Here is a 27,458-nt window from a genome sequence, read left to right as displayed (position 1 = left end):
TCGATATAGCTAGCACGCTAATCGGAGACCTCTGAGTTGCTGAAGGGAAAGTTGAACTCGAATCCCGGAGAATGAGGGCAGAATTTGGGTAGCCACTAGATCGAATTTTTAGAAGATCGAAAGTTACGTTCACCCCAAGGAACTAGTAAAGAAATTGAAGAGCTCCGACGCATAACATTGAGGTGTAATATTAACCCCGAGAAAAGAATCAGATTTGTCTCACCCAAGTCTTTAAGACCAGGAAAATCCCGGGTATTTCTATTTTTTCTCATTCTTCTATCTTCCATTTTCTCGTCTCTCTTTAGTTGTGGTTAGCATAAGTATTAGTTTGTAAGTTTCGGCCCGCGTATAATTGTCGCGCGCGTTGATCTTTTGTTCGTTAGAAAATATTGTAGTGTATGTGTGTATAGTCTATTACTTGTAGTTGTTGGGATCCAACGAACTTGTTTAGAGCGATAATAAATTACTTTGTCACATTAAGTAAACTAGTCATTTATTTGTACCTGTCGCCCTAAACTTCACAGTTTCCATCTCGTATTAAATTTAATAATTATAAATAGTTAATTTTTAATTCCGACATTTCTAAAATTTAATTTGGAATCGGTCATTAAATTTATTGACCCAAGAATTTGGCATATCGTTTGGCGTGTTTATTATATAAACGGGCTATGGTTGTTGATGTTTATAAGTTATATGTGTGAACACAGTTTGGAAAATGTGATCACAAGTGACACTAAGATGCTAGCGGAAGGAGTGCTAAACAGACTGATGAAGCATGCCGCATACGCACAATTTGGGACTTTCCCTCTCCTCATCACTCATTATGCGAAATATCGCTCGTTAAGCAAAGCAAATTTTTACAATTTGTTTTGCTCGTTATGCAAAATACTCGTTGTGTGAGGTGCTCGTTAAGCGAGGTTCCACTGTATATATATAATTTTTTGTACATTTTAACTTATAGTCTAGTCAATCAAAATTAATAATCAATTTTAAATATTAATAATAAAAAATAAAAATATATAAATTTACACGCATACCTGTAAATCATCTCTTAGTTTTTAAAACCCAAACTTCATAGAATGTGTGTTTCTAAATTCAATTTTTTTCAATCAAAATTTAAGTAAACAAATTTATAATTACAACCTTGCTTGCAATGAATTTCACCAATAAAAACTTAAAATAATTCATAGTACAATGCACAGATGTTTATTTTTGTAGCTAAAAGTAATTTATTATAAAGAAAAGCAATCACACAAACATATCAGAAGCTCAGATATCAGGAAAATATTTTGTTATTAAAATATGTAATTCATAATCTGTAGAGCCTTTGAACAAACTTCAAAGAAACATGTTGCAATGTGTTAAGATTTTGTGTTCATCATTGAATAGCATCATCTTTTTGTTTTATAAGAGTTGCAAGGCATTGAGACATGGAAGATACAAACTTATGCAGTAACTACATGGTAATTTTTTCGACATTCTTTGCTTAAATACATATATAATTGTTCTAATGTGCAAGGACTGCATTAAGCAATCTTTCTTTTCAAAAATCTCCATACATTTTGTATTGGAAACAAACTCAGGGCTTGATGCTAGCCAGGGGAGTACAAATATGATTAAATTACAGTCAGGGTTTGGTCTTCTAGCATTATGTGGACAGACATTGTTGCGCTGGAAAATACAGACTTGTCTTTGAAAAAGTTTACATTTTGATTCGCATAAATGTTACTGCAGGATTAGAATATGAGCTTCAGAGTTTAAAGCACCATCACTGAAATTCACTCATCCATCCCCAAACCATCAAAGACTGTGGCTCTGGACTTGAAGCTAATAATACAGTATATTATTCATCTTTAGTATGAATGACTTTCTTGTCTATATTTCCATGGATTACATTAGATGTTGATTCATCCAACCATAGTATTTTCTTCCAATCATCATATTGTCCACTTCAGATGAGTTCTTATCCAGCTAAACATCAGCACTTGCATGATTCATTTATGAAAAGTTTTCCCTTGGATTTCCACAGCTTGTAATTGAATCATTTGATATCTCCACACTGTGCTTTCAGATAATGAGATATTAGAGTATTTCCTTGCCAACTTTGTCAAATCTTCTATGGGAACTTGCCTGTTTTGGAAAATATAGTGTCAAATGGACATAGTTGTCTAGAACCGAGAGGAAGTTTTCTTCCTAAAGCTTTTATTGGACAAGTGTTTCCCCTTTCTTCAAAATATTCTATGAGTTCTTGGACTGTAGACAGATATCAGCACATCCTGCACAATGCTACTTTCAGAGACTCTTTCTTTATACTGCTGGATAATAATTTTCCCGATTGCTTCCAGTACTGTCTTAACTCTTGCCATTTTTCACAGATATTATGAACCACTACAGATGACTTGCCATTTATATGCTAGACTTAAAAAAAACTCAGAAATTGCAGAAAACTTTCCAAAAATCCTTTCTGAATGAACTTCATTGTAATGTGTTGCTAAGTAATTGCAATATTTGCATATTATATTTTAGCTACGTATTCCAAACTAATGAAATCCAAGGTAGTAAGTTATTGAAATAAATTTGTTTATTTACAAAAAAATTATTTACAACACTTGGTTTAATATTTACACAAATTCACACAAAGAATAACCTTGAAACAGCAAAAAAATTTACTAACTATAACGTTTTTGAACATCTTTAATGTTCTTCTTCCCGTAGAATACTAAATAGACTGCCAATTCAAATTTAACATCTGAATGTTAAGATGTTATCTTAACATTTTAGTTCACATCTATAAGAGCCTTCCACGCACTGAATATTGCATTGCCGTCTTTATAATTTTACTGTTTGCCCTGTCGAAGATGTTTTGTATATTTGCCACACTTCTGTGTATCTTATTATGTTTTTACTTTGCACTTTTTGGATTATTTTAGCCTGATCCCAGTCTACTGAGACTGACTCCAGGTCAGACATCACATAAGTTGCTAATAAGGTAAAAGGGTTAGTATTTCAGATGCTATCCTTGTGTTCTTTAATCCTCGATATTAATAATCGAGAGTAATCTTTTCAAAAGTTTGAATAAAATTATAAATAAATTTGAAAAATTTTATTTATACATACATGATAAGCTTGAAACATGTCTATTTGTTTTGTTTATAGTGAAATATTTATCATCATCATTAAATATATCTAAATTATTATTAAAAATTATCATTAATGATTAAACTAAAACTTTTAATAATTATAAAGTCATCAATGTTACCTAATGATAAGAATTCCCATATGTAATTTTCTAGCTCTTTCTCGCAAGGCATGAGTTCCTTGAAATTTGTTGATGCCTCCTTTCTCTGGTCTCCATTCCGGAGGATAATATTTGTTAACAGCTTTTCTTTCTGCCTATTAATTTAAAATAAAAAATATTTTTTTTTAATTTAGAAATTTTAGGTTTTAAAACTGAAAACAGAAATTTTAAGAAGTTTACAAGGTTACCCAATTAAAGTAACCTAATTGGAGTAATCTGATGAAAGTCTTTCGAGATGATTGAAAATGTTAATTAGTTGCGAACAAAATGCTTTGCTACGCTGGAATTTTAAGATATGAATTTAGTTAATACTTTATATCCAGTTTCATTGCACTCAAGAAAAAGAATCATTTAACTTTCTTTAGAAAGTGGAACGATCATCAATTAACATTATCAACTAATAAATTTTTCAATAAAAATGAACATAGCAATAATGTTTTAATTACTTTCTACTTGTATTTATTGTTTAAATCTATTTATTTGTTAATGAATTTATTTAAAGTACTCTACATAATTTATTTGTAAAAATTATTCTATTTAAACTAAGAAATTTGATTAATTTTAATATATACAAATACATTTTAATTTTAAATGAATAGAAATAAACTTTAAACCAGTAAAATTTATTGAAAAATGCAAGTCTTTCAAGTATTTGTTTTTAAATATTTTTTCTTGTTTTAGCAAAATTTAAATCATGAAAATGACTGTTTAATACAATTGAAAGCATTTGTTTTTATATTAATTCTGTAGGTTTGAAAGTTTATCCCTTTTCCGTTATTGAATTAAATTACCACGAAGAACTCGGCTTCTACTGTACTATTTTAGATGTGGTTTTTTGCATTTTTGCAGGAAATCAAACATATTTTTAAACCCATTTAAAAATTCTCTAATTAGCCTCAGAAGACAAGGGGACCTAATTCTTGTACCCAGTGAAATGGGTTAAATTGGCTATGTAAGATAACCTTTGTAGTTATATAAACAAAATTTTATAATATAACACAATAGAAGGGTTAGAAGTATGAAATTAGCTAATCTTAATGTTTGTTCTTATTTCTTGCCTGGACAATACTGGACTTACCTGCTAGTATATAATAATCCAAGACATTTAAAAACATATTTTTTAACAAATAAAACTGAAATAAAAAACGAGCAAAAATGGAGTAACCCTTTCCCTCTCCTCTGCAAGGAGATTTCAAAAATTCCCTTCTTAGGATCGATTTACACACAACAGTGACGTGCCGGCACAGTGCAGTAAGCATCGATAAATATCACACATAGCCAATCAGAATTTCATGTATGACACTTGTATGATTGACAGAATACAGATCACGTGTCGTAGATGAAACTCTGATTGGCTATGTGTGATATTTATCGATGTTTATGCACCAAACGGTCACTGTGCCGGCACGTCACTGTTGTGTGTAAATCAACCCTTAGTGTACATTCTCATGACGTACACTAACTGTGTACCAAATTTCAACACTCAACTCCTAACCATTTGGGCTCTGCACTTATCATTATCATTTTTATTGGGGTGTGCATTTGTCGTTAATGGTGCTGGCATGTTTTTTGAGGAGTGTACTATTCAAAGTTGTTGGATTTGGTGAACATTAAAATTTAGCATGATACTATTAGGAAAGTGGATGTTTATTAACAGGTTAACCTTGGTTTTGATTTCATCCTTGCTCATCATTGCAGGTATTGAAATAAATCCAGGGCCATTATCTCATTCGCCACAGCAAATCGGTGAGTCAGATATGCAAAGAAGGGAACGTGGCAGGCCTTGAAAGGATAATCCTAAAGTATTCAACAAAGTTAATCAACTAGAAGAAATACCTGGTGAAGATTACTACCTAGTTGAGCAAGAATATGATAAATTTGATTCAAATGGTGTGAGAAATACTAAAATACAGGATTAATTTGAAACTGAAGAACCTCAATATTCCTTAAAATCAATCTATGAGTTAATACAGGATAAATTTACTCAGTTGAATATACAACTGCAAACAATCAAGACAGAAGTCAATCTACCGAAAGAAGAAAATTGAGTTAGCCAAGGGGAAATTATGAAAATCATTCAAAAGTTAGAAGAAATGGATGTAGTAACTAAAGAATATTGTCTGGTTAAAGGTATGTTAGAATTTGAAATAGATCAACTAATAAACGAGAGAACTAATAAAAACATTGTAATTATAAATATTTTGTTCAAATCTACTGAGTTTTTAGGAGTCTCTAGTAAGTTGTAACAAAAAGCGTTCGAAACAGAAATTTTAGTTGTACTTGTGAAAATTTTCACTTTTAAATTTTACCCCATTTTTGAGGGTCTCGAAAAGTTCACATATAGTCATTTTGGGGGGCCTATATCTCGCAAAGGCGCGCTCATACACCCATGGTTCATTAGACTTTTTTTGTTCCTATCAGTATGCTCTACAGCTCTGTTAAAGTCCCAACCTCGTCATTCAAACCTAGAATTGTACCATTACGGTCTTTGAAGTAACTTAAAGAAACAAGAAATCAGGTATAAGTATGGTTACTCCACATTCTTGGCTTAATTAAGGCACTTTTAACAATGGTGGCATTTAAATAACGCAAATGTTTGTGTTATTTAAATGTCAATACTGTTATAGGTGAATTAATTAAGCTAATTAATTAATTAACTACATTAGCTAGATCATCCAAGTTCCTGACAAGAACTTCTAATATGTATTTATTATTTATATAGAATTTATTAAATATATTATATCATAATGTAAATTTCATAGCTAAAGTGTTTGATGACAAAGTGAAAATTTTGTTTTTTCAATATTTATAACATTGATAATATACTGTTAATGAATTTTGTTAATTATAACGTAAAATCTTAGTAATGTACCATTTTAAATCCTCTCGATTAAAATCTCTTCAAGTTAATTATTTACAAGTATTTCAACTTCTACTTCGATTAGACATAGCCTTTTAACTACGATTTTCTCACATCTGTGCTTTTATTTTTGCCGATAGAGGCGCTTTCTACTCTATTCTATTCTCGCAGGTTCGCCCTCTGGCGGTGAAGTTAAGCGTTAGCTACGTTGGCTATTTCGCCCCGTGTAGTTGTTTTTCCAGGTATGTGAGTGGAGTTGTTTGGAGAAACAGATGGCGATCGCAAGTTGATGTACTTGAAAGGTCTAGAAGAAACGTTTGACAAAATGGATTGGGGAAGGAAAGTCTAGGTTGAAATAGATTTGGTTATGAGTTGGAGTTGAGTGTTGCTCTTATTTTTTGTTTATTAGTCGTTTTGTCTTCCACCTCATGTTCCTTGCGTTCACGTCTTTTGGGCGGTCTTTTTTAGTCTATTTGTTTGTTGAGATTAGTATCGCGTCTTTTAGTGGTGTTATTATTGCGGTATTTGGTCGAGGGTTCATTTTTGGGGTTTGTTTTTTGCTCTTGGGTATGAGTAGCTTGGGAATTTTACTGTTCGTTAGAAATAGTTTTAGATGTGTTAATTTCGTCAGTTTGTTTATTTTCCGTGGTTTGGGCAAGAGGACGGTTAGTGCGTTGTTTGTCTTGGGAGTTTGGTCCTTTTTGGAGAGTTTGTAGGTGGGTTATCATTTGTTGTATTATTTCGTTTTGTGCCGTTAAGGCTTGTTTGATTTCAGTTAATTGTTCGAGCATAGAATCTTCGTTTTGTGTCCGTTGGGAAAGTTTTGTGTGGGTGAGTTGAGTCTCGCGTGTAAGTTAAATGTTGTTTATAAGTTTTGCACTGTAGGATTGACGATTAGTTGGGGCTGGCTGAAGTGCTTTGCGTGCTTCTAGGTTTGAGCAATTATGCTGACGTTGGTATTGTATAATGGTCTGGGCTTTAATGTAATCCGGGCATTTGGGGAAGTGAATGGATGGTCCCCGGAACAGTTAATGCAAATCCGCTTTTCAGCTTGGCATTCGTTTCCGTTGTGAGGAAGACCGCATTGTTTGCATCTTTTGTTTCCCTTGCAATATGGTTGGGGTGCTCAAATTTTGCACAATTGAGGCAAAGTCCGGGGCGTTCATGGTATTTTTCAGTGCGGTATGATGTGAAAAAGATGCGAAGTCTATCAGGAATGGAACTAGCAACAATGGTAATTTTGACGGTTTTGACGGTCCTGCTGTCTGCGTTTAAATCTTGTTACATTGACTGGCAGCCACATCTTTTAATTGGGTGTAAATTTCTTTTGCCTCATAGTCTGTGGGAACACCTTTGATGATAACGCTTTTTGTGTAAAATTTCTTGGTTAGAGTGTGTTTGACGAGGTTGCCGTTTATGTGTGTCATGGTTAGGATTTTGAAAAGGCACGGTTATTTGATAGTGAAGTAGATTTGTCTGGTCTTGGTGATGGTTATGTTTCTGATGATGTGCGGTTTCCTAATAGTGGTTTTGAAGTGTTTGTAGATTTTTGTACCTGTTAGGTTAGTTTCGGGTTGGTGTGTGAGGTTAATTTTGCATGTAGGGTTGTTCAAACAAATGGAGTGGTCCTGAATCCATTTGAGGAGTTCGTCAGAATCTGGTTCGTAATTCCATGACCAATAGTCTTTTGGAAAGGAAGTTTCGTTGTCAGCGTCGTTTGGGGTCGCTTCCATGACTTCCGGTGAGAATTGGTCGGTTGGAGGGGAAGGCCAAGCTTGTTTGCTTTGGCCGCGTTTCTTTATGCAGCGCTCGAGAAGCGCTTTACAGCGAACACACTGAAACTGGTTTCTAATTGGCCAACACTGCTCGTGACGTCATTTCGCTACGCTCGCTGCATAAAGAAACGCGGCCTTTCTCTCCGAAGTGCGCCGCCTAGCGGTTAAACGAAGCAGTCAGTTCGATGAACAAATCGCTCCTAGGTAGAGGCGCTTTTCGAATGTTGGAAAAGCCAATGATCAATTCACTGCTCTCTATAATCAAACTAGAAAAGAAAAATATATAAGTAGATATTTTAAAATGAAATTATAAGAAAATATTAAGAATTATAATAATATATAATTAAAATTAACGATAAATGATTTAATTTTTAAGTACGATTGAAAGCCGTATACTATAATGTGCTTCTAAATCATACACTTTTTATTACTTATAAAATAATATTATCAAAGGTTTTCTACATAGCATCTCAATCAAGTCTCTGTAGAATTTGTTTTGTGTGATTTTTTGTGTGCGGTATATGAATTTCAATCAAATTGGTATACCGCACAAAAATAATTGCACAAAACACATTGCACGTATAAAAAAATCGCACAAAAAAGACCGCATAAAAACAGGTTTGAGTGATATTATCAAAGGTTTTCTACATAGCATCTCAATCAAGTCTCTTCCTAGAATTTTGATTTTCAGATCCAGATTCCATACAAGTTTTAAACAAAATACGTCTTAATACAAAGATGCGTACAGATTTAACCGCGCATGGCGTAAGCACGTATACATTCCTCGTGCTCTAATTATGTGATTCAAAGACGCCTTTTTCGCTGATTTGTCGAAATCGCGCAGTTCCGAAAAGTGTATTGAAGCAATACTGGTAAGCGGCGTTGAAATCTTCCCGCTTAGCGATACGGTGTAGATCGCCTGTTAATTTCCGATGCAACTGAGTTTTTTGTAGCGGCAGAACCTATAAGTAGTTAGTTAAAAGGATGATTTAAAAAAAAAAACGCAACGACCAATTTCATCGGAATAGTTTTCGAAAATAGTCAGTTTTCACGATTTCGGTTAAGGTTATCGACGGATCTGTGGAGATGCCCTTTGCTCGATATTTCGTATACAGTCTAAACACATCCATGCACGGAATTGGCTAGTATCGTGTAAAAAACGAAAGCGTCGGCGCGCGGCACTTGTAAACAGTAAATAGCGCGAAAACCTGCGAGTCCGACTGCTCTTGAAAGCAGACATCAGGAAACAGTAGACGTTGACTTTTCGAACAAGTCCGGATCCGTACGTTGTCGGCAATATTCTCATTGCAAAGACACTTATTTATTTTTTTCGTTTCTCGAACGCAACCACAATTCGAAAATATCCAAGTTTCACACCAAGACCGCATCGCTTAGCTGAAAACACGAAGATAATCGATTGCAACTGTGAAAACGTTACTTGGCAGCAGATAATGAAAGAATACAAACGAGCGGTAAAGAGATTCTGAACGTCGGAGGCGTAGCTCAGATGGTAGAGCGCTGGTACAGTACATTGCTGCTACCGACTTTATATGGTTGGGGTACTTGCGTGTTGCTTCCGAAACGATATGAATTCAGGACACACATTCTTGCGAACCGAAAAGTTACAAAACGAAATTTTTTCGAGCCAGATGTACTATGGAGTGAATTTTTTTTAAATTTCAGAGATAATTATTTGATAACTTTAGCAAAATTCTGAAAAGTATTTCGAGAATTTGATCATATCGTTTATACATCTGATCGAATTCAAACTAGATGTATTGAGAACGGGTAGACGACTTTAGAAGAGGAATTTAAAATACGTAAAAAAAAAAAAAATGAATCTGAAGACTCCGAGTATCGATCTCTCGACTCCTTTGGCATAGCTAAGCGAGTGCTCTATCGTTTGAACTACGTCCCCAGCGACTAACTGGCTGAAATACCATCTGCAAATAGTTTACTCTATTAGGGATTTGTTAGGCGGTTGCGAACGAAGAACATCACAGGTACTAAAAGTAGGCTACTCGGTCTTTGCCATCGGCTGCAAGCTTCAATGAGAAACGCTTCGCGAACCCGTTTTTCTCGGACACTTTCACTACAGCTTTCAGCGACAGGTCGGATGTTTATAAAATTCGCAGGAGTCAATTTGCAAATAAGAAGTATTGTACACGACTATCGCACTCCGACTGTAATAAAGTGAAGTGTAAACCGATGCACAGATATCAGTCGCTGTACTCGTCGTTGGCATCTTTTAAAGTGCAGAACGAAAAGACGAATTACTTTTTGTGGTGCCAAAAAATTTATTCTTTGCATATGTTTGTAATAAAAATAACAGCGGCAGATGGAGACGCCGAGCATCAGTCTCGGTACCTCTCGCATGCGAAGCGAGCGCTCTGCCGATTGAGCTGCGTCGCCACTGCCCTGGACCACTTGAAATTTCTTCCACGTTCGAATTCACTGAGGTGCAAGTATAAAAACTAACATCCAGAATAAACAATTTGTTTGTTTTTTTTTAACGAGAATCGAAAATTATCAGCGTAATAAAATTCGGCGCCTACGGTTGAATAAAAGTTACTTTTGATAAATTCTTCTTTCAATATATCTTTTTGTTAAAGTTAATATAAAAATAAAAAGCTGCTCGGCAAACAAACAATAGGCGAAACATTTTTTTGCAACAATACGGTCGCAGTTTCCAACGCAAGAAATCACTCCTGTCTCAAATCCAATTCGGTTTGTTTGCGCGAATGAGGAAGTCTATATGCAAGCAGTTTTACGAAATTTGTACAGACGAAAATCATTTCGTTAAATATTTCTATGTATTTGCTTGAGACTTTATGGGAACACTTATTGACACGCACGCATATGTGTTCCCATTGCTCCATATTCGTTCGTGTGCGTTTCGATGAAAATGTCGGATACAATAATTATAGTTGTTGCTTTTCTAGTGATTAGTTCAGCAAAGAAGAAAAATCATGAAAGACTGTTCATTGGACCGGCCGGATGGCTGAGCGGTCAAGGTGGCAGCCTACCGCTCTGGGGAACCCGGGATCGAATCCGAACGGGTCGAATAATCCCCAGGAATTTTTCGGGGGGTGGTCCGTTCGGATATGTCGGTCCCCGTCCTTCACCACCCGGTCGCCCCATTGTGGGCCTAGCCGAACCCATAATGGGCCTACTAAAAGAGGCCCTCTTAGTGCCCACAGGGCGGAAAGAGCTAAAAAAAACTGTTCATTTTATTTGTGCAGTCGAATTTAATCGTTTCGCGATTTCACTCCATCGTCATGTTTTTCGTTCTTAGAAAAGTAATATGTATACAATTCAAAACATGCTATCCAATAACCTTTCAGTGTTAATTTGTTGAACCAAGGTCTTGGTTGAACGGTAAAAGTAGGTTAATGTTACCTTAGGTAGCCAAGATGGCGGCTCGTCTCTGATTCCAGCAAGGAAACAGTGGAACGCACGTTCTAACCTAACCTAACCTATTCTAATAATTTGGTTGCTAATAATTATGGTAATTAATTAGAATAGGTTAGGTTAGGTTAAAACGTGCGTTCCACTGTTTCCTTGCTGGAATCAGAGACGAGCCGCCATCTTGGCTACCTAAGGTAACATTAACCGAATTGTATTTTTATATGTTATATTTAAGTTGTAACTAAAGAGGTATTAATAAGTGACTATTAACATTTTCTAATTCGTTTTAAAAGTATTTTGTATAATTATAAGGATCAAGTGTCGGTAGACGTCGCTGTGACATCTATTAGTCTGGGGTGACCTTCAGATGATGAGCTCCAGCATTAAATGGAAACAGCTGCATAGATAATTGTATGTGGTTTATTACTTCACGACATAAAATTTAAGTTTCGGCTAACATTATCAGGTAATTTGAAGTGTAAAAATAAGTTTTATTTTTATCTTAAAATTACTAACGGAAGATTTTACCGAATGAACTCTTCATTTTCCGGTTTGTGACCCTTTGAAAGGTTGAAATTTGGAGGTTACATTATAATTGTTTTTTAAATGAAAATATATTAAATATTTAATTTAAAACAATTTTTCTCAGTAATCTGCTGTTAGATAAAGTCAAAATTATACTGAAAAATTCTAAACTATCGACAGTGTAATTAATAAATTACAAAATGGTTTTGAATTTAAATTCTTAAACTTAATGCATTGTAAATTAGGATGTGATTATCTGTATTTATTAGTCTGGAATATAGCAGATATTAAATCATGTTTTTCAACTGCCAGCCTATATTACACTGTTCCAAATAGAATCTTATGTCCTGTGATCATTTCTTTAGCTTCAAAAATCAAATCTATTCAATGAGAGGCAAAAAATTGCATTGTTGTTGTTGTTGTTGTTGTTGTTTGTTAAGTTATGGCAATGCAACACTTGGGCGATCTGCCAAGGGGGATGTCTTTTGGGAAGTCTTTTAAGGGAAACTGGGCCCCTATTTAGGTGTTACAGAGGTGGAGAAAACCTGGTAAACTTCACATCCGAGTGGGGCGTGAACTCTCAACTGAACTCCCAGTGTTCAGGGTACGAAGACCTCTTGGCCACTGGTGGGCCAAAATTGCATTGATTACTCCTTGTTTGTAGGTGTGATAAATTATTCATTTGAATTCCATTTTTATTCTGTTACTAAGTTAAGCTTTTAATTATCAAAATGAATGAAATAATGCGAAAAAGATATATCTGTATTTTTAACTATTCTTAGTTGAAAATTTGGAAAATGCACTTGTTCTGTAATATATTTGGTAGAGAACCAGTTTTGTAAATAGTTTGAAATAATTTTGTTTACTTTATGATTTATTGTATTATTGATTTTAATTTAGAAATATTTTAAAAATTGGATATAGCGATTGTAAATGCTCAATCTCGTGATGCTCTCAGATTTTTTTATAATAGATTGATTCACATTTTTGGCTATGGATTGGTTGACATTTTAATCTAGATAATATTAAAACGGAAATATTTATAATAGTATTATCTGCAGAAAATTTGTTTACTGTAAATTATCATAAATAGTATTATGAATTATTCATGTTAGTCATTAAGTTTTTTTTTCCAACAATTTGTTGTGGTGATGATTATGAAAGTTGGATATATCATTTGGATATATATTTAATTTTCACAAATTCAAAATTTAAAAAATATTTTTTTAATCATAAAAAAGAAAAAGCAAATGTATTTATACTTGCAAAAGAAGATGTTTTGTGTAGTCATAAAATAGTTGGTGAAATAAATTCAATGTTTTCCCATTTTTGACTTATATACTGGTGATTATGAAAGTAGTCTTTATGGTGTAAGATACATGGATAATGACTCAAAAGTACATTGATGAATCCTTGACAGAATATTAGATATAAAACTTCTTTTTACATAACCTAAATACTTTTTATATATAACTAGCTATTACCCGCAGCTTTGCTCGTGCGAATTTTGCAAGCAAACCCTATTTACATTCAATATTTCAACAACCATAGTAATTGTTATTTAACACCTGTCTTTAATTTGATAAATTTTCTGGAACATTTACAATCATTCTATAATTGAACCAATATGATTATAGAACGAAATTCGAATTTAAAATGGTTCAAACATTTGGTTAAAAAATCAAAATATATAAAAAATATTTATAACAATGTTTGAAATGTTATCAATTTAATACCCCTAAATACTGAATGAAGACTAAATGTAATTAAAAACAAAAAAATCTCATCTAAAATAGTACAGTAGAAGCCGTTCTTCAGGTTAAGACTTAATGCTCTCTTTCTCCCCCATGGGGAATTTCAAAAAATCCCTTCTTAGTGTGCATTTTCATGACATACCCGAACTGTGTAGCAAATTTTACCTCTAGGTTCTGGAACTGTCTAGAAAAAACTGGAACATTCTCATTGAAGCGTCACACATTTTTGAAGTCAACCACTTTCAACCCCCATATCTCCCACACCCTTATAGCTATCGAGACGCAACCATCATAGTGCACGATGGGAGACTCGGGGCTACTACCACACACAAACACCATTCATGTGCGATGTGTAGTTTTGGCTGCAGAGTGAAATACAGGCACAAACACGTACATTTATATATATAGATTATCTAAGATATTTTAATATATTAATGTAGATTACTTTTAATTTTGTTTGAATTTTCACTGATTTGGAGTTTTTGAAATTTTCATAAATTTAAATGCTATTTGATAAAATAATTGAAAAAAATACACTAAAGATGAAAATTAACATTTATTTTTAAATGTATAAATATTTGATGATATAATGTACAGAAAAAATATATTTAATATGTAAGAAAACTTTCTCATGCAATTTGTTTTATTACAAAATATATGAGAGATATCTTATGAATAAATTATGACATAGTGAAAAGTGTAATTGAACATACACCTAAGCACTAATTTTCCAGCAAATAAACGTAAACAAACTTACACTTCGAACATTTTTGGCCACAAATTTATGGCCAAAAACATTTGAAGTGTAAGTTTGTTTACGTTTATTTGCTGGAAAATTAGTGCTTAGGTGTATGTTCGAATCTATATATACTGTTCCAGTTTTTTGAGGAAGTTATATTCAGTGTAATTGAATGGAAAAATAATTTATCTTTAAATTTATATTATATAATTCTTGATAAGATGATAGTTATATATTAGTCCAACAAGAAAACTAATAAAAAAATATATATATATATTTTTTTTTTACTATAAAATGATCAATAATTTTTTAAATAATTAAAATTTGAATACAGTAATACCCCGAACTTATGCGATAGATGGAACCGAGCGATAACCGCGTAAGTCGGGGTATAATTTCGCATATAAATACATACAAATTATTTTTAACTGGAGCCGGAGAATAAAGAAAACAATAATTTAGAAAAAAATGTTTAATAAAATCTTAGATAATACATATGTATAACAAATTATATTATTAAAATCATAAACCAAAGTTATTTTGATATAGAAGGCTTCGTAAAATCTAACAAATTCGTCTGACGGCTCAAAGATTTTTTTTTTCCGCAAAATTTCTTCGTAGCATGCTAATAATTTTTTATTTCTCGTTTTGTAGAAGAAATGCACTCTTCATTGGAGTTTATATTTTCTAAAATTTGTAACCCCTTTTCAATTGAACTGAGGCCTTCTATCAAGTTTTCAGCTTTGAGAATTTTTTCTTTACCTTTTATAATTATTCTGATCATCGATTCCGGTAGATCAAACTTCTTTGCCAATTCAGAAATTTTCATTTTTGTATCGAAGTTTTTAATAATGTTAACTTTACATTCCAAAGATAAAGTTTTTCTCTTTTCTTGTTCGATGCAGAAGAATCAGTTCTACTTCGTTTGGATTACATCGTAAATTCTCTCAAGTCTCCGTAGATATAACAAACAGAAATAAATAACACAAAATAAATTGTAGCTATGCGTCGATTCCGCGCAACATGTCCAAACATGTGTGCTGAACAATAGTGTGGGGGGAGTGAATAATCAAGAGTTGCATGGCGCTCAAACAACAGACGAATCGACAAGATTTGAAAATCGCGTAAGTCGAGATATTACTGTATACTTTTTAATCAATTTTTTTATAATTGTAGAACTTAAAAATATTTATATAATACAAAATAGTTAAGTCATTTCCTGTTAACATAAATTTTATAAATAGGATTTAAAAAATTTGATTCAGTTTTACATGTTTAACTTAAAATTTCATAACTATTTGAAACAACTAAGGATATAAAGTTAATACTATTAAATAATTACAGTGGAATATTAATTTATATCAAAATCTTAAAAATTTGGTATTGGTTAATCTATTTAATTTTGAAATATAGACACGAAATTTCTAATTTCTTAGGGGAATTTTTGAAAACTTTCAATTTCTTCAAAAAAAAAAAAAAAGAAAGAATAAAACTGAATTATTTTGAAATGTTACTAAGAAACATTTTATAAATATTTAAAATTTTTGAAATTAGTGATTATTTCAAAATATTTTAGGTAGGTTCTTGTTTCTCAGAACTATTTCTTAAAAACTGTTGTTCAAAAGTTCACAAGGATATGACAAAAACAATGTTATATTTGTTTTGTATATTGTTTGTATAAAATACAATAGGTTAAGAAATAGTTTTTGAAGATTAATACTAACTTAACTGGTATGTAATGCATCCATTGCATACCAATTATTACCTCTCTCTAAATAATGTTGATATGTGACCCTTGTGCCAAAAAACACCAACCAACCAATCTAAATGATGTTGAACAGTTAATTTTCTTAAATGATGATTAACAATTTGTCATTAAAAAAAATTGTTTATCATCTTTTGCATTCATTGTATTGCCAAAAATTTTTATTGATAAACGAGTAAACAGCGAGGCAATGAACTATAGTTATTTTTAAATAAACATAAAAAATTTTTAATAGTAAGTATTTGATATTATATAGAGTAATTAAAACTTTTTTTTTCGTATACAGTACTATTAATTGCTATCAATCTGTTTTTTTTATAAGGCATACAAAATTTTTATTTTGAATTTAATAACATCAATCAAATTATACATAATTAAATAAATTTTGAATGATATTGTTTTATAAGAATGAAATAAAAGTAATTATTTATACTGATTTTACTTTTATATACTTAAAAATATCAAAATTAAAAACATGTACAAAAAAAATGTTAATTTTAAATTTATATATTATGTTTTATAAGAATGTTTATAAATAAATTTATTATTAACTTGTTTATTCTGTAAAATCCCCAAAGTAGCTTGTTTCTAGGAGCCAACATTTTGTTTACAAGCAATTACCGTATTTTACGGACTATAAGACGCACTTTTTTCTTCGAAAAATTGCCTCCAAAATTCAGGTGCGTCTTATAGTCCATAGCGTCTTATAGGTATTTTTTTTAAAAAAAATTGCTTAAAAATTAAGGTGCGTCTTATAGTCCGTAAAATACGGTAATCCCGAAAGCTCTTAATTAAAGAATTGCTTATTAAAAGAAATAAACAATTTTAGCAAAATTAGTTTAAATTGTGTAGATTAGAAGTGAAATATACAACAATTTTTCTTAAATATTTTCACTTTTTGAAAAAAGCTAGTTTCTTCTAAACTTGAAAATACACTAAAATTCAGTTCAAATTGTTTTTTTCAGATGAAAAACTTTAGGAAAATAGAGTTTTTTGCTGTATGCCAATCATCACTTTTGTCAACTTCCCATTCTAAGCAATTAGGAAAAGCATTTTCATTCCAAGAAAAGCAGTTTAAATATTTGATTTTATAAAAAAAAATATAGTTATTATGACTTTAACAAAAGAAAATTTCTGTTTATAACGTTATTTGAACAAATTAATCTTTAAATCTTTGATTTGTGCAAAATTTACCATAGTTATTTTATTTGGTTACCCGTTCAAACTCATCTAAATCATTTCGTTAACGACATGTCAGAGCGCGATGGATACATGGGAATGGAAAGCAATGTGCAGTGCAGTATGCGGGAAGATAACCCGCAACTACCATTATGACAACATATATGTACAGTATAGTGTTAAATTTTATTAATTTTAAATGTCTTAAATTAATCATTAAATTAATCCTGTTTTATCTAAAGCGGGTTCTTTCATGAATTATAATTTTTACAGCAAATCAAATTAAGAAGAAGGTAACATGATATCTAATGTAATTTTCAATCATCTGTTTAATGTTAGAAAACAGAAAAAATTGAAAACGTCATTCAAAATAAGAACTCGTGATTCTATTAAAATGAATTTCCATACGATCCTAATTTGTATTTGTTTAGGACGTGAAGTCACTTGAACTATTGTGGATCGTCATTGTTGTTATTCGGGAGGGAAAATAGTCAATTGTTTGGCAAATAACAACTGTGTACAGAAATTGTTGCCAACACTTTCGATTGTTGATGTGATAATGATGATTGGCTTTCCTGTTATTTTTCATTAGACTGAATAAATTACAATGCAATAATGGAAAAGTGCTTTAATGGAGAATTATTACTGATTTCATTTTATCTGCTAAGGTGTTTTAATTTTAATGAAATGATTTTAAAATGTAAAGGCTTAATGCATCATTTTTGTTTGAAAAGTTAATTTTCTAAACAATATAAATTTTTGTTTTTGAAATCATTATTAAATTAGATCCAACTGTTCAAAGAATAATGTTTTCAATAAATTCAACTTGTTTTTCAATATATTATATAATGTAAACACTTAACTAACTGCTCTGAAGCCTTGATATGACATTTAACTTGCCTAATGATTTTTCTAGATACTTATATTATTGTCATAACTTGTTATTTCTCTTATCATTTTTTCTTATTGATGCAATTTTGGCAAAGAACCAAGACTACTTACAGCTGAAGTAATTTCTCGAAATAAAACCTAAAGTGAAAATAACAAATAGTAATTTGTAGTTATATCATTTCAAATTATAAATTAAAAAATTACAATGTAAAAAAATTACTTTTGCTTATAAAATTTATTTAAAAATATTTCATTTATTGTCGTATAATAATTTTACATATTCATTCATTGTTTATCGAAGTTTCGTAATTTAGAAAGTCAGTAAAAATGGCAATTTGTTTTTAACTCATTATATAAATAATGAAAACAGTTTACTTATAATAATAATAATAATAATAAGTGAGTTGCAATTATTTTTTATTTAAATTACAGAAGTGTTGCAATAGAATTCTAGGAAAAGTTATGAATTGTTGCAAAACAATAAATATCTAGTTAATGCACACGAATATATTTTATTTATTAATAAGATATTAGTTTCTTGTTAAATAACAATTTAGAAACATAACTGCCGTGTCAGTAATCCAAAAATATTACTTTTGCGATTCGTTTTGACATCCTTATAACATTTTATCAGTTTTTTTACATAGCATTTTGAAATGTAAAATCATTGATGCAATTTAAATGTAAATTTTAAACATACCGAAAGTTTTTCTTTTATATTTTCTATGCTATAATATACACAGAAGTTTTAAGTGTTTGACTTGATAAGATTAAAAATCAAACTTAATTGTTTATATGAAAACAAACACGAAATTTTGATAAAAATCTCAGTTATCATGTACTTGTGAATTAGATAATAATTATCTAATGAGATAAGAGTTATTGACATTGACTGTCGGATGTTGAAAGTTGTTTCTAGGTCAGTGTAAGAATTTTTTTTTATTATAAGAGTTTCATATATAATTTTAAATGCGCTCTTTTAACGCCAAAATTAATAAACTTTCAAAAATTTTTATTAACTTAAACTTACTTTTAATTTAAAAAAAAATTAAATTTGTACTGTAGCATATTAGGCTAACTAGTTTCATTCACTATATAATAAACTGTTATTAATTTTTCTAGAAATATAATTATTTTTTAAAACTAATCATTATAGATACTTTAAATATCATTAAAATAAATAGCAATTTTTAAATATTTTTAATGTTTAGATTTAAAAACTGATTATATAGCTGTAATTATTCATTATTGATTTCATATATTGAATATTATATTTATATTCAACGATTGAAGTACATTATTCTTATGTCCTAAATGTTTAATCTAATGTAGATTTTTGGAAATATGGTTATATAGATTACATGCAGACTACTGCTAATAGGAAAAGTGTTAAATGAATTATCTCATTAAATAAACAAACAAACCAAATGAACATTGGACGATTTTTCAAAATTATATCATTTTATGTCATTATTATATTGAATGAAAATAAAATTATGAATATTTCTACACATTAATATTTTTATCTAATGCAAAAATGAGCTAAATTTACTTACGTATTTGATTATTATTTGATTAAACGTATTAATTAATTACTAATATATTTGAATTCTAAGCATTAACAAAATTTTATTAGAAGAAATATAAAATTAAACAAACAACTTTATATTCGTTTAGAAACTACTAAATTTAAAATTTAAAAACATTCAACATTCTTTATTCAATTTTTATCACTTTGATTTGCTCAAATAAATTATAATTCTGTTTACTTATAAATTAATGGCTTATTTTTTATGTATTTAAAAGTTCTGAAATGAAATGAAATGTAATTTGAATTTGATATTCCACTTTGTCATTGCAAGCTAAAATAAAATTTTGCTCTGTACAACTGTACAGAGCTATTTGTGAATTTTGTTCATGAAAAATGCATATTCAGATTTACAGTATATCTGTGAATTTTTTTTACAAGCATTCTGTTTTTATTATAAGATGTATTTTTTTTTATAGAGGGATATCTGTTGGTAGAATAATAATGAGACTCTGATCTTTTGTTCTATATTTTATTCTATAACATTGAGACTAACTTGACTATATACTCTTCAGTACACTACAGGACGAGATGAACACGTCTACACGTTAGATTTGTGGTTCTCAATTCGTGGTCTGCGGAACACGGGTGCTCCGTGAAGCCACTTCAAGTGTTCCACGAAAAATCAAATATACAATTAAAAATTGTTTCAAAAGAAATATTAATACAATGTAAAATAATTCTTGTACAGGAATGTAATCAGCAAATACCAATGTCATCGTCTACTAGACCGAGTGCGCTTGATTTCAAAAAGGTTTGCCACCCTGCTTTAAAGCTGATGTATTGTAAGTGTTCCACGGAAAAAAATTGAAAGTTTAGTGTTCCCCGACTTCAAAAAGATTGAGAACCACTGCATTAGACCACCCTTTTTCGTGTGTGACACCAACAGGTTTCTTTTGTCTCCTTAACCCTTTGTTTTAACATGGTGTTGCCACTTTATATTCTACACATAATATATTTATTTTATCTCTGCTAATAATATCATAAAATGTATATACAAATTTAATGCACATAGCATCTTGTTTAGAAATTTTGTTACTGGTTACAATGTGAATGAAATATGTAATGATAAAGATAAAATATAAACTTTAAAATGTTCAAAATAAATTTTAATTGTTTAATAAATAAAAATAATAATCATATTGATTTGTGTTAATTATATAACTAAGATTTGTATAAGAAGTGCCAATCAGCATGACTTAAATTATTGAAAAATTGAAGGTAATGAGATTCTTTTCACTTACAATACATTTTATTTGTAGTATTTTAGTTTCTAAGGTAAGAAATCTGTAAAAATGTAAGTAACTTAAGGTATACATAAAATTATAATTAAAGGACTAGAAATTATAAGAAATTTCTCTTCTGAAATCAAAAATTTTAGAAGATTAAGATAGAAATATAATAATAAGTGATAAAAACTATTATAATATAATACTTCATAAATTTTTCATTATTGGGCTGCAATTTGAAAAAATTGTAGACCTGTAAATTCTCATTGTTGTCTGTCTGTCTCCTTCCTTAGGGTGCGACTATGCAGATGCAAATTTACTAGTGAGCGAGAGGTTGCAAGCGACATAGTTCTAGCAAAGAAAAGCATGCACAAGCGAGAAATCTTGCTGGCATGAGCGAATTTCTGGTTCTCGCACATATCTGACAGAGTTTGATATTTATTGCATCTTGCCTCTTCTTGCCACGTATTCTCGCTTGCTCAGAAAATTCGCTCGCTTGCGTCTGCATAGTTGTACCCTAAGTCTTCAGAATGATGTTAGATAGTTGAAAGTTGAGACCAGATTTGGAAAGCTTAGCCCGATTAACTGTATACAAACTTCTGGTCTAGACTGAAAATCACGTGATTTCAATTCAAAAATTTTCATCTAAATAACTCCACTCTGGAGTTATTTAGATGACTGGTATGACTCCTTTGTTGTCAGGAAAAGTATGATGTACAGGGGCATGACACTAATAATTTGAGATACAGAGCATATATTTTAAATTAAATAAATTAAAAGCATTACTAAAAATTGTATCCTGGCCTTGTGGTGATGTTACAATAATTTTTGTTCTTGTGAATAAAACATTATTTAATAAATGTTTTCTTATTTAATGAATCCATTAGATAGATCAGCAATCTAAACATTGTTTTCAGAATTTATTTCTATTTTATTTTATAAATTAAAGATTAAAATATAGACTCTACTTTATTTATACCCAGTTTTCATGTATGTCGGGCTATAAATATATAGAAATAATAATAAATATTGTTAAATTATATTCTTAAGTTTTGCCAATATTCATGCAAAGTTTAACCTTATTACATTGTACAATGCTCTAAGCTTTTACATTTTTTAGAACATTGTACAATGTATTGTAATAGGGTTAAATTTTGCATGGATATTGACAAAAATCAAGAATATAATTTAACAATATTTATAGCCTACATACACATACATATGCACATTCATTTTTTTAAATAAAAAGTTATATATTTCCTTAAATAAAACAATATTTTAAAGTCATGCATGCTGAATTTTTAAATGTTTTTGAATCTAAAATGACAATCTTCAAACTTTTTTGTTTCAAAATTTTTACAAAAATCTGTTTTACTTTTAAAATACAGATCTATACTAATAATAATTTATGTACAGAGTGTATGTAATTAAGTAAACTACTTTAGACAACTTTAGAGACAAAACTGTTAGAGATTGATAAAATTTTGTAGAGACATTTATGTTGACTCAAATGCACTGTACTACGCACTGTATGTATGTAACAGTTAAAATTTTTGCTGCTAGGTGTTTATAATGACTGACATTGTTGTAAGAGCATCACATAACAATAATGCTGTAAAGCATTAGAAGATTTACATATAAAATAAATATAATTTTTTTTCAAATATATTCTTTACATCCTTTTTGCCGACCATCAGAAGTAACGGCAAAAACTGGCTCGAAGATGTAACTAAATCTTCGTTAAAAAGGTATTTATAGATTATTAAGAAATTACACAAGTTAAAAATGATCAAAACGCCAACCTTCTATTGTACATAAGGAATAGGAAAAAGGATGTAAAGAATAGACTCAAAAAAATTATATTTTTTATGTAAGTCTTCTAATGCTTCAAATGAAAATAATCCTGGGTTATGTTGTTTATGCAAATAATATATGAAAGTGCTGTAAAGACATGCTGCAAACTTTTGTCATCATAAACTACAACAGAGAGGTGTTTGAGTAACATCACATTTATGTATGATCCCACACTGCAGTTATTGTGAGAAACATACTATCTAACACATTTGGTGTGAAAGGGTGATCATTCATTCTTTTCCAATCCCTGTTCGTTCACCCAATCTTACATCTTAGGACTTCTGGTTATGACGCTATTTAAAAAGCAGTGTTTATAAAAGTGGAGTTACAAGTTTACGAGAACTAAAAAAGTGAATTAAAAGGGAAGCAAAAGTCATTAGTCTTGACAAGTTAAACTTGGCTATTTTTAATGTGATAACTTGTTTGCAATATGTGACTGATAGTGACAGAAAGCATATTGAACAGTTCTTTGAAGCTGCTGTGACAGTGGCACTATTATAAACCCCAGTGGTGGAAATTGTAATTATTTTTGAAACACTGTTCATAGTCTTTCTGTATCAACATAAATGTGCCTACAGTTTTGTCTTCAGAGTGGTCTAAAGTTGTATACTTTATGTTAAGCATTACAAATTATAGGGTGTTTATAAGTAAAAACATTCTATATATAGTCAGTTTCAAATACACACACCCAACATTTTTCAATAACAAAAACATTTACTGTAGTAATGTATTTATTATATTAGTATGTTGTTTACAATGTCAATTTAAACATTTTCTGAAATTTTTAGGGCAACCTGACAATTACGAAAAAAATTATCACAGATTTTCAGTTTTTGAGTGTTTCAAAAGTATAAACACAGGTGCATAAAATTAATATAATAATTTTTTAAATTAATTATTGGTTTAATTAGTTGTCACCAGAGGTGTGTATCACTCATTATTAAAAACGTGGTGCCAATTTTAAATGGTTTTTTGTAATTTAAAACAATACCTCATGGAAAAACACTAACAGAGTTGGAAATACGTGAAATTTACCAACTAAAAGGATCAGGACAATCTCTAAGAAAAATTTCGGCAGCTATAAATCGATCTACTTGTGCTGTGAGAAGTGTATTAACTCAGGGTGAAAATTATGGCAGAAATAAGCAATGTGGAAGGCCTAAACTCATTACTCCTAGAAACGAAAGAAAGATTTTTAGCTACTGATGGTCAACAAGTTGTCTGTCAGAGAAGCAGCATCAACATTGCCAATTGCAGTTTCACTGGCAACTGTATGGAGATGTATGCATAATCATAAAAATGCCAAATTTACAATAATGGCTGCCAAACCAAAATTAACACAATTGCACAAAACAGCTAGATTAAAATGGGCCAAAGACAAGATGACATGGAAAGAGGAGTGGAAACAAATAGTTTTTTTAGATGAAAAAAAGTGAAATGTGGATGGACCTGACGGTTGTAGTCACTACTGGCATGATTTGAGGAAGAACGAAGAAGTCAGAATGATAGCAAGGTGGAAGATCTGTGATAGTGTGGGCAGGATTTGGATGGGAAGGTAAAACAGATATTGTATTTATAGAAGGTAGAAGGAATTCAGAAAAGTATCAAGAACTGTTGTATCAAAATTTAATAACTTTTGGATCACTTATTGTGGGAGAAAACTGGCAATTCCAACAGGTTAATACTGCCATTCATACGTCAAAGTCAACTAAAAATTGGTTTGCCGAAAAAAATTAATGTAATTGATTGGCCCTCACGGAGCCTTGACACGAACCCGATAGAGAATGTTCAGGGCATTATGAGTCGTCTTGTTTATGGCCAAAACAGACAATACAGTACTGTAAATGAATTGAAATTAGCTATCATGGATTGTTGGGAAAATATCAAACAAGAACAACTTCAAAAACTAGTAAAATGTATGCATGATAGAGTATTTGAACTAATTAAATCAAATGGTGGACCTAGAAAATATTGAAACAATACATGCATTGAAAAAAATTTTTGTTTATATTATTATCGTTACTTGTTTTAAATAGTTCAGCAAAATAATATATATATAATGAAATTTTGTACACGTTAGAATTCAAGAATGAATTTTCATTATTTACCGATTAATCTTCCATTGAAATAACATATGAATTTCATGTTTTGTAATATGAATTTTTAGATTTTAAATATTTCGAAATGTTTTGAACAATATTAAATTTATTTTTGAAAATGACAATTGTAAATTTTATAAAAACTTACACCTTTATAAATCCAGCAACAAATTTAATGAAAATAAAAACATTTTCAATCAGTTTTGCTGATCTTCCTCAGTTACAAAATATAAAAATAAAAGAATGCACGTACAAATTTAAAAGAACAAGAATTTGAAATTAAGGACGTTATCTTAAAAGTAATAAAATACATGAATAAATAAATAAAATAAATAAATAACAAGTACAGTACATGCAAATTTATAAAAATAGATGAATAAATATCTGTTAATAAAGTGACAAAATAATTAAATTTTGTAAATGGACTGCCATTAAGACAGATTGTCTGCATCCTTATTGTTGATGCACTTGGATTTTTTTTATCAGCCTTATAAATTTCTATTTTTCTAGTTGTTCTATATCAGGGATGGGCAACCCGCTGCCCTCGGGTCGCATGCAGCCTGCATTAATACTTTTTGTGGCCCGCATTGCATAAAATATGAATAAATATATCAACTTTCCAGCTTAAGGAAGTGTGCAGCAAAAATTTAAATGTCATTTTCTACAACTTATATGTGTAAACAGTTTTTTCCACGATGAATTTAGTAAAAATTAAAACAAGAAACCGGCTAAACGGATTCAAATTAAAATTAATTTAAAACTAGCACTGACTAATATTTAACCAAATATTTTTGATATATTATGTTTACATCAGTTTGAGGAGCTAAATTAAGTATACTTTTGCTAATTTATAATAATTTATACATGAATAAATAATGGTGATTTATTGGCATTTTTTCCACTCTTTTCTGTTGTGTGGCCTGCGTCAGTTCAAAAATTTTGAAATGCAGCCCTTACATAGAGAAAGGTTGTCCATCCCTGTTCTATAGTATGTGTATTAGATGTGGATCTGATGATTTTTGCTTTCTCCCAGTTTATTTGTATGTTTTGATGTTGCGAGTAAGCTGCCAATGTTGTGTTATTGACTTTCTTCAAGTGCGTACTTATGTTCCCTGATTCATTGTTGAAAATTACATCTAGTGGCACCTACATAGACTAGTTTTGATTTGAAACATTGGTTGTCTATTGGGATGGAGTAAATTGATAGATGACCAATGTTTCAAGTCAAAACTGGTCTACCTAGATGCCACTGAACGTAATTTACAACAATGACTTAGGGAACATTGATACTTTTTTCAATTGTGTACTTATCATCAAGACATACGAGTAAACTGGGAGCAAGCGAAAATCATCAGATCCGCATCTAATATACATACAGGAACATCTAGAAAAATTAGAAATTTATAAGGCTCATAAAAAATCCAAGTGCATCAATCATAGGGATGCAGACGATCTGTCTAATGCATGGCAGTCCATTTACAAAATTTAATTATAATCATTCTTTTGTTTAGTTATATATACTTATTTTTAATGTATGTTCTTTGTAATAAACAGATTTTTAATCTATATTGTGGCATATTTTTATTTAAATTTTAAAGTTAAAAAATAATGTATGTATGGAATGTTTTGCATTTATTTATTTATTTATTTTTTTAGATTCTTTAATATGGCTGCATCTATGATGCCTGGTAATCATCCTCTTGCTCCACAAGTTCGGGTTCACCAGCTAAACGATAAAGAAAATTTAGAAACAACATTGTTTAGGTTAGAAAAAGGTATTTTTAAATTAATTAATTCAATTACGTTCTGCCAAATTACAAAAGTATGCAATAACATTATGAATACTAAATTTTTAGGTTGGACTCTTCATTTCACTCTTGGACCTTCATTGTTTGGGAAAAAAGTATCTATTTACATAAATTATCCAAAAGATGCTGCAGATGAATTTCAAAGAAATAAATATCAAAAACTCCCATTGAGATCACAAAGCATCAATAAATCTGATGACACAGCATTGTATGCAGAAATCACTTTTGAATTGACGGGTTCCTTTCATTATTATTTTACGTATGACAATAGGTAAGATTGCATTATACAAATAAAAAATCAATTATTATGTTAATTAATTATTTTGTTTCCAGTGCAACAAAAGGATCCAGTGGTTCTGGTTATTTATTAGTTGATCCAGTTTTGATGTATGGACCTGATAATGCTGAAGTGTTGCCATTAGATTGTATTCAATGTCACACATATTTATCGAAATGTTTAGGAAAATTTCCCGAATGGGAAAAAAGACTTTTAGTTTCAAAGGAAGCTGGTTACAATATGATTCATTTCACACCAATTCAAGAATTAGGAGCTTCATTGTCTTCATATTCCTTAGCGGATCAGCTTAAATTGAATCCCATGTTTAATACAAAAGATAAATTTTATACATTTGATCATGTGAGAGAATTAGTTCATAAAATGAGAGTAGAATGGAAGGTATAATAAA

The 27,458-nt window shown here is 30.4% G+C and overlaps 2 protein-coding genes across 2 annotated transcripts in view; one reads left to right on the top strand and one right to left on the bottom strand.

The window, feature by feature from the left end:
* The window catches only part of LOC136984026 (coiled-coil domain-containing protein 130 homolog), a 274,187-nt gene that overhangs the window by 22,092 nt on the left and 224,637 nt on the right, over window positions 1–27,458 (bottom strand). Inside the window, exons 2-3 of the mRNA XM_067280940.1 lie at window positions 6,171–6,233; window positions 3,260–3,393 (exon numbers count right to left, since the gene is read on the bottom strand). Coding sequence (XP_067137041.1) covers window positions 3,260–3,393; window positions 6,171–6,173 — 137 coding nt within the window. The 5' untranslated portion in view covers window positions 6,174–6,233. The remainder of the gene's footprint in view (window positions 1–3,259; window positions 3,394–6,170; window positions 6,234–27,458) is intronic.
* LOC136984033 (glycogen debranching enzyme) overlaps window positions 11,687–27,458 on the top strand; it is a 36,311-nt gene continuing 20,539 nt past the window's right edge. Inside the window, exons 1-4 of the mRNA XM_067280947.1 lie at window positions 11,687–11,807; window positions 26,621–26,739; window positions 26,821–27,043; window positions 27,106–27,448. Coding sequence (XP_067137048.1) covers window positions 26,631–26,739; window positions 26,821–27,043; window positions 27,106–27,448 — 675 coding nt within the window. The 5' untranslated portion in view covers window positions 11,687–11,807; window positions 26,621–26,630. The remainder of the gene's footprint in view (window positions 11,808–26,620; window positions 26,740–26,820; window positions 27,044–27,105; window positions 27,449–27,458) is intronic.

Source organism: Centruroides vittatus, unplaced genomic scaffold (assembly GCF_030686945.1).
Source record: "Centruroides vittatus isolate TY-2023 unplaced genomic scaffold, ASM3068694v2 contig_900, whole genome shotgun sequence".
Taxonomy (NCBI): domain Eukaryota; kingdom Metazoa; phylum Arthropoda; class Arachnida; order Scorpiones; family Buthidae; genus Centruroides; species Centruroides vittatus.
This window is presented reverse-complemented; position numbering and strand designations above follow the sequence as displayed.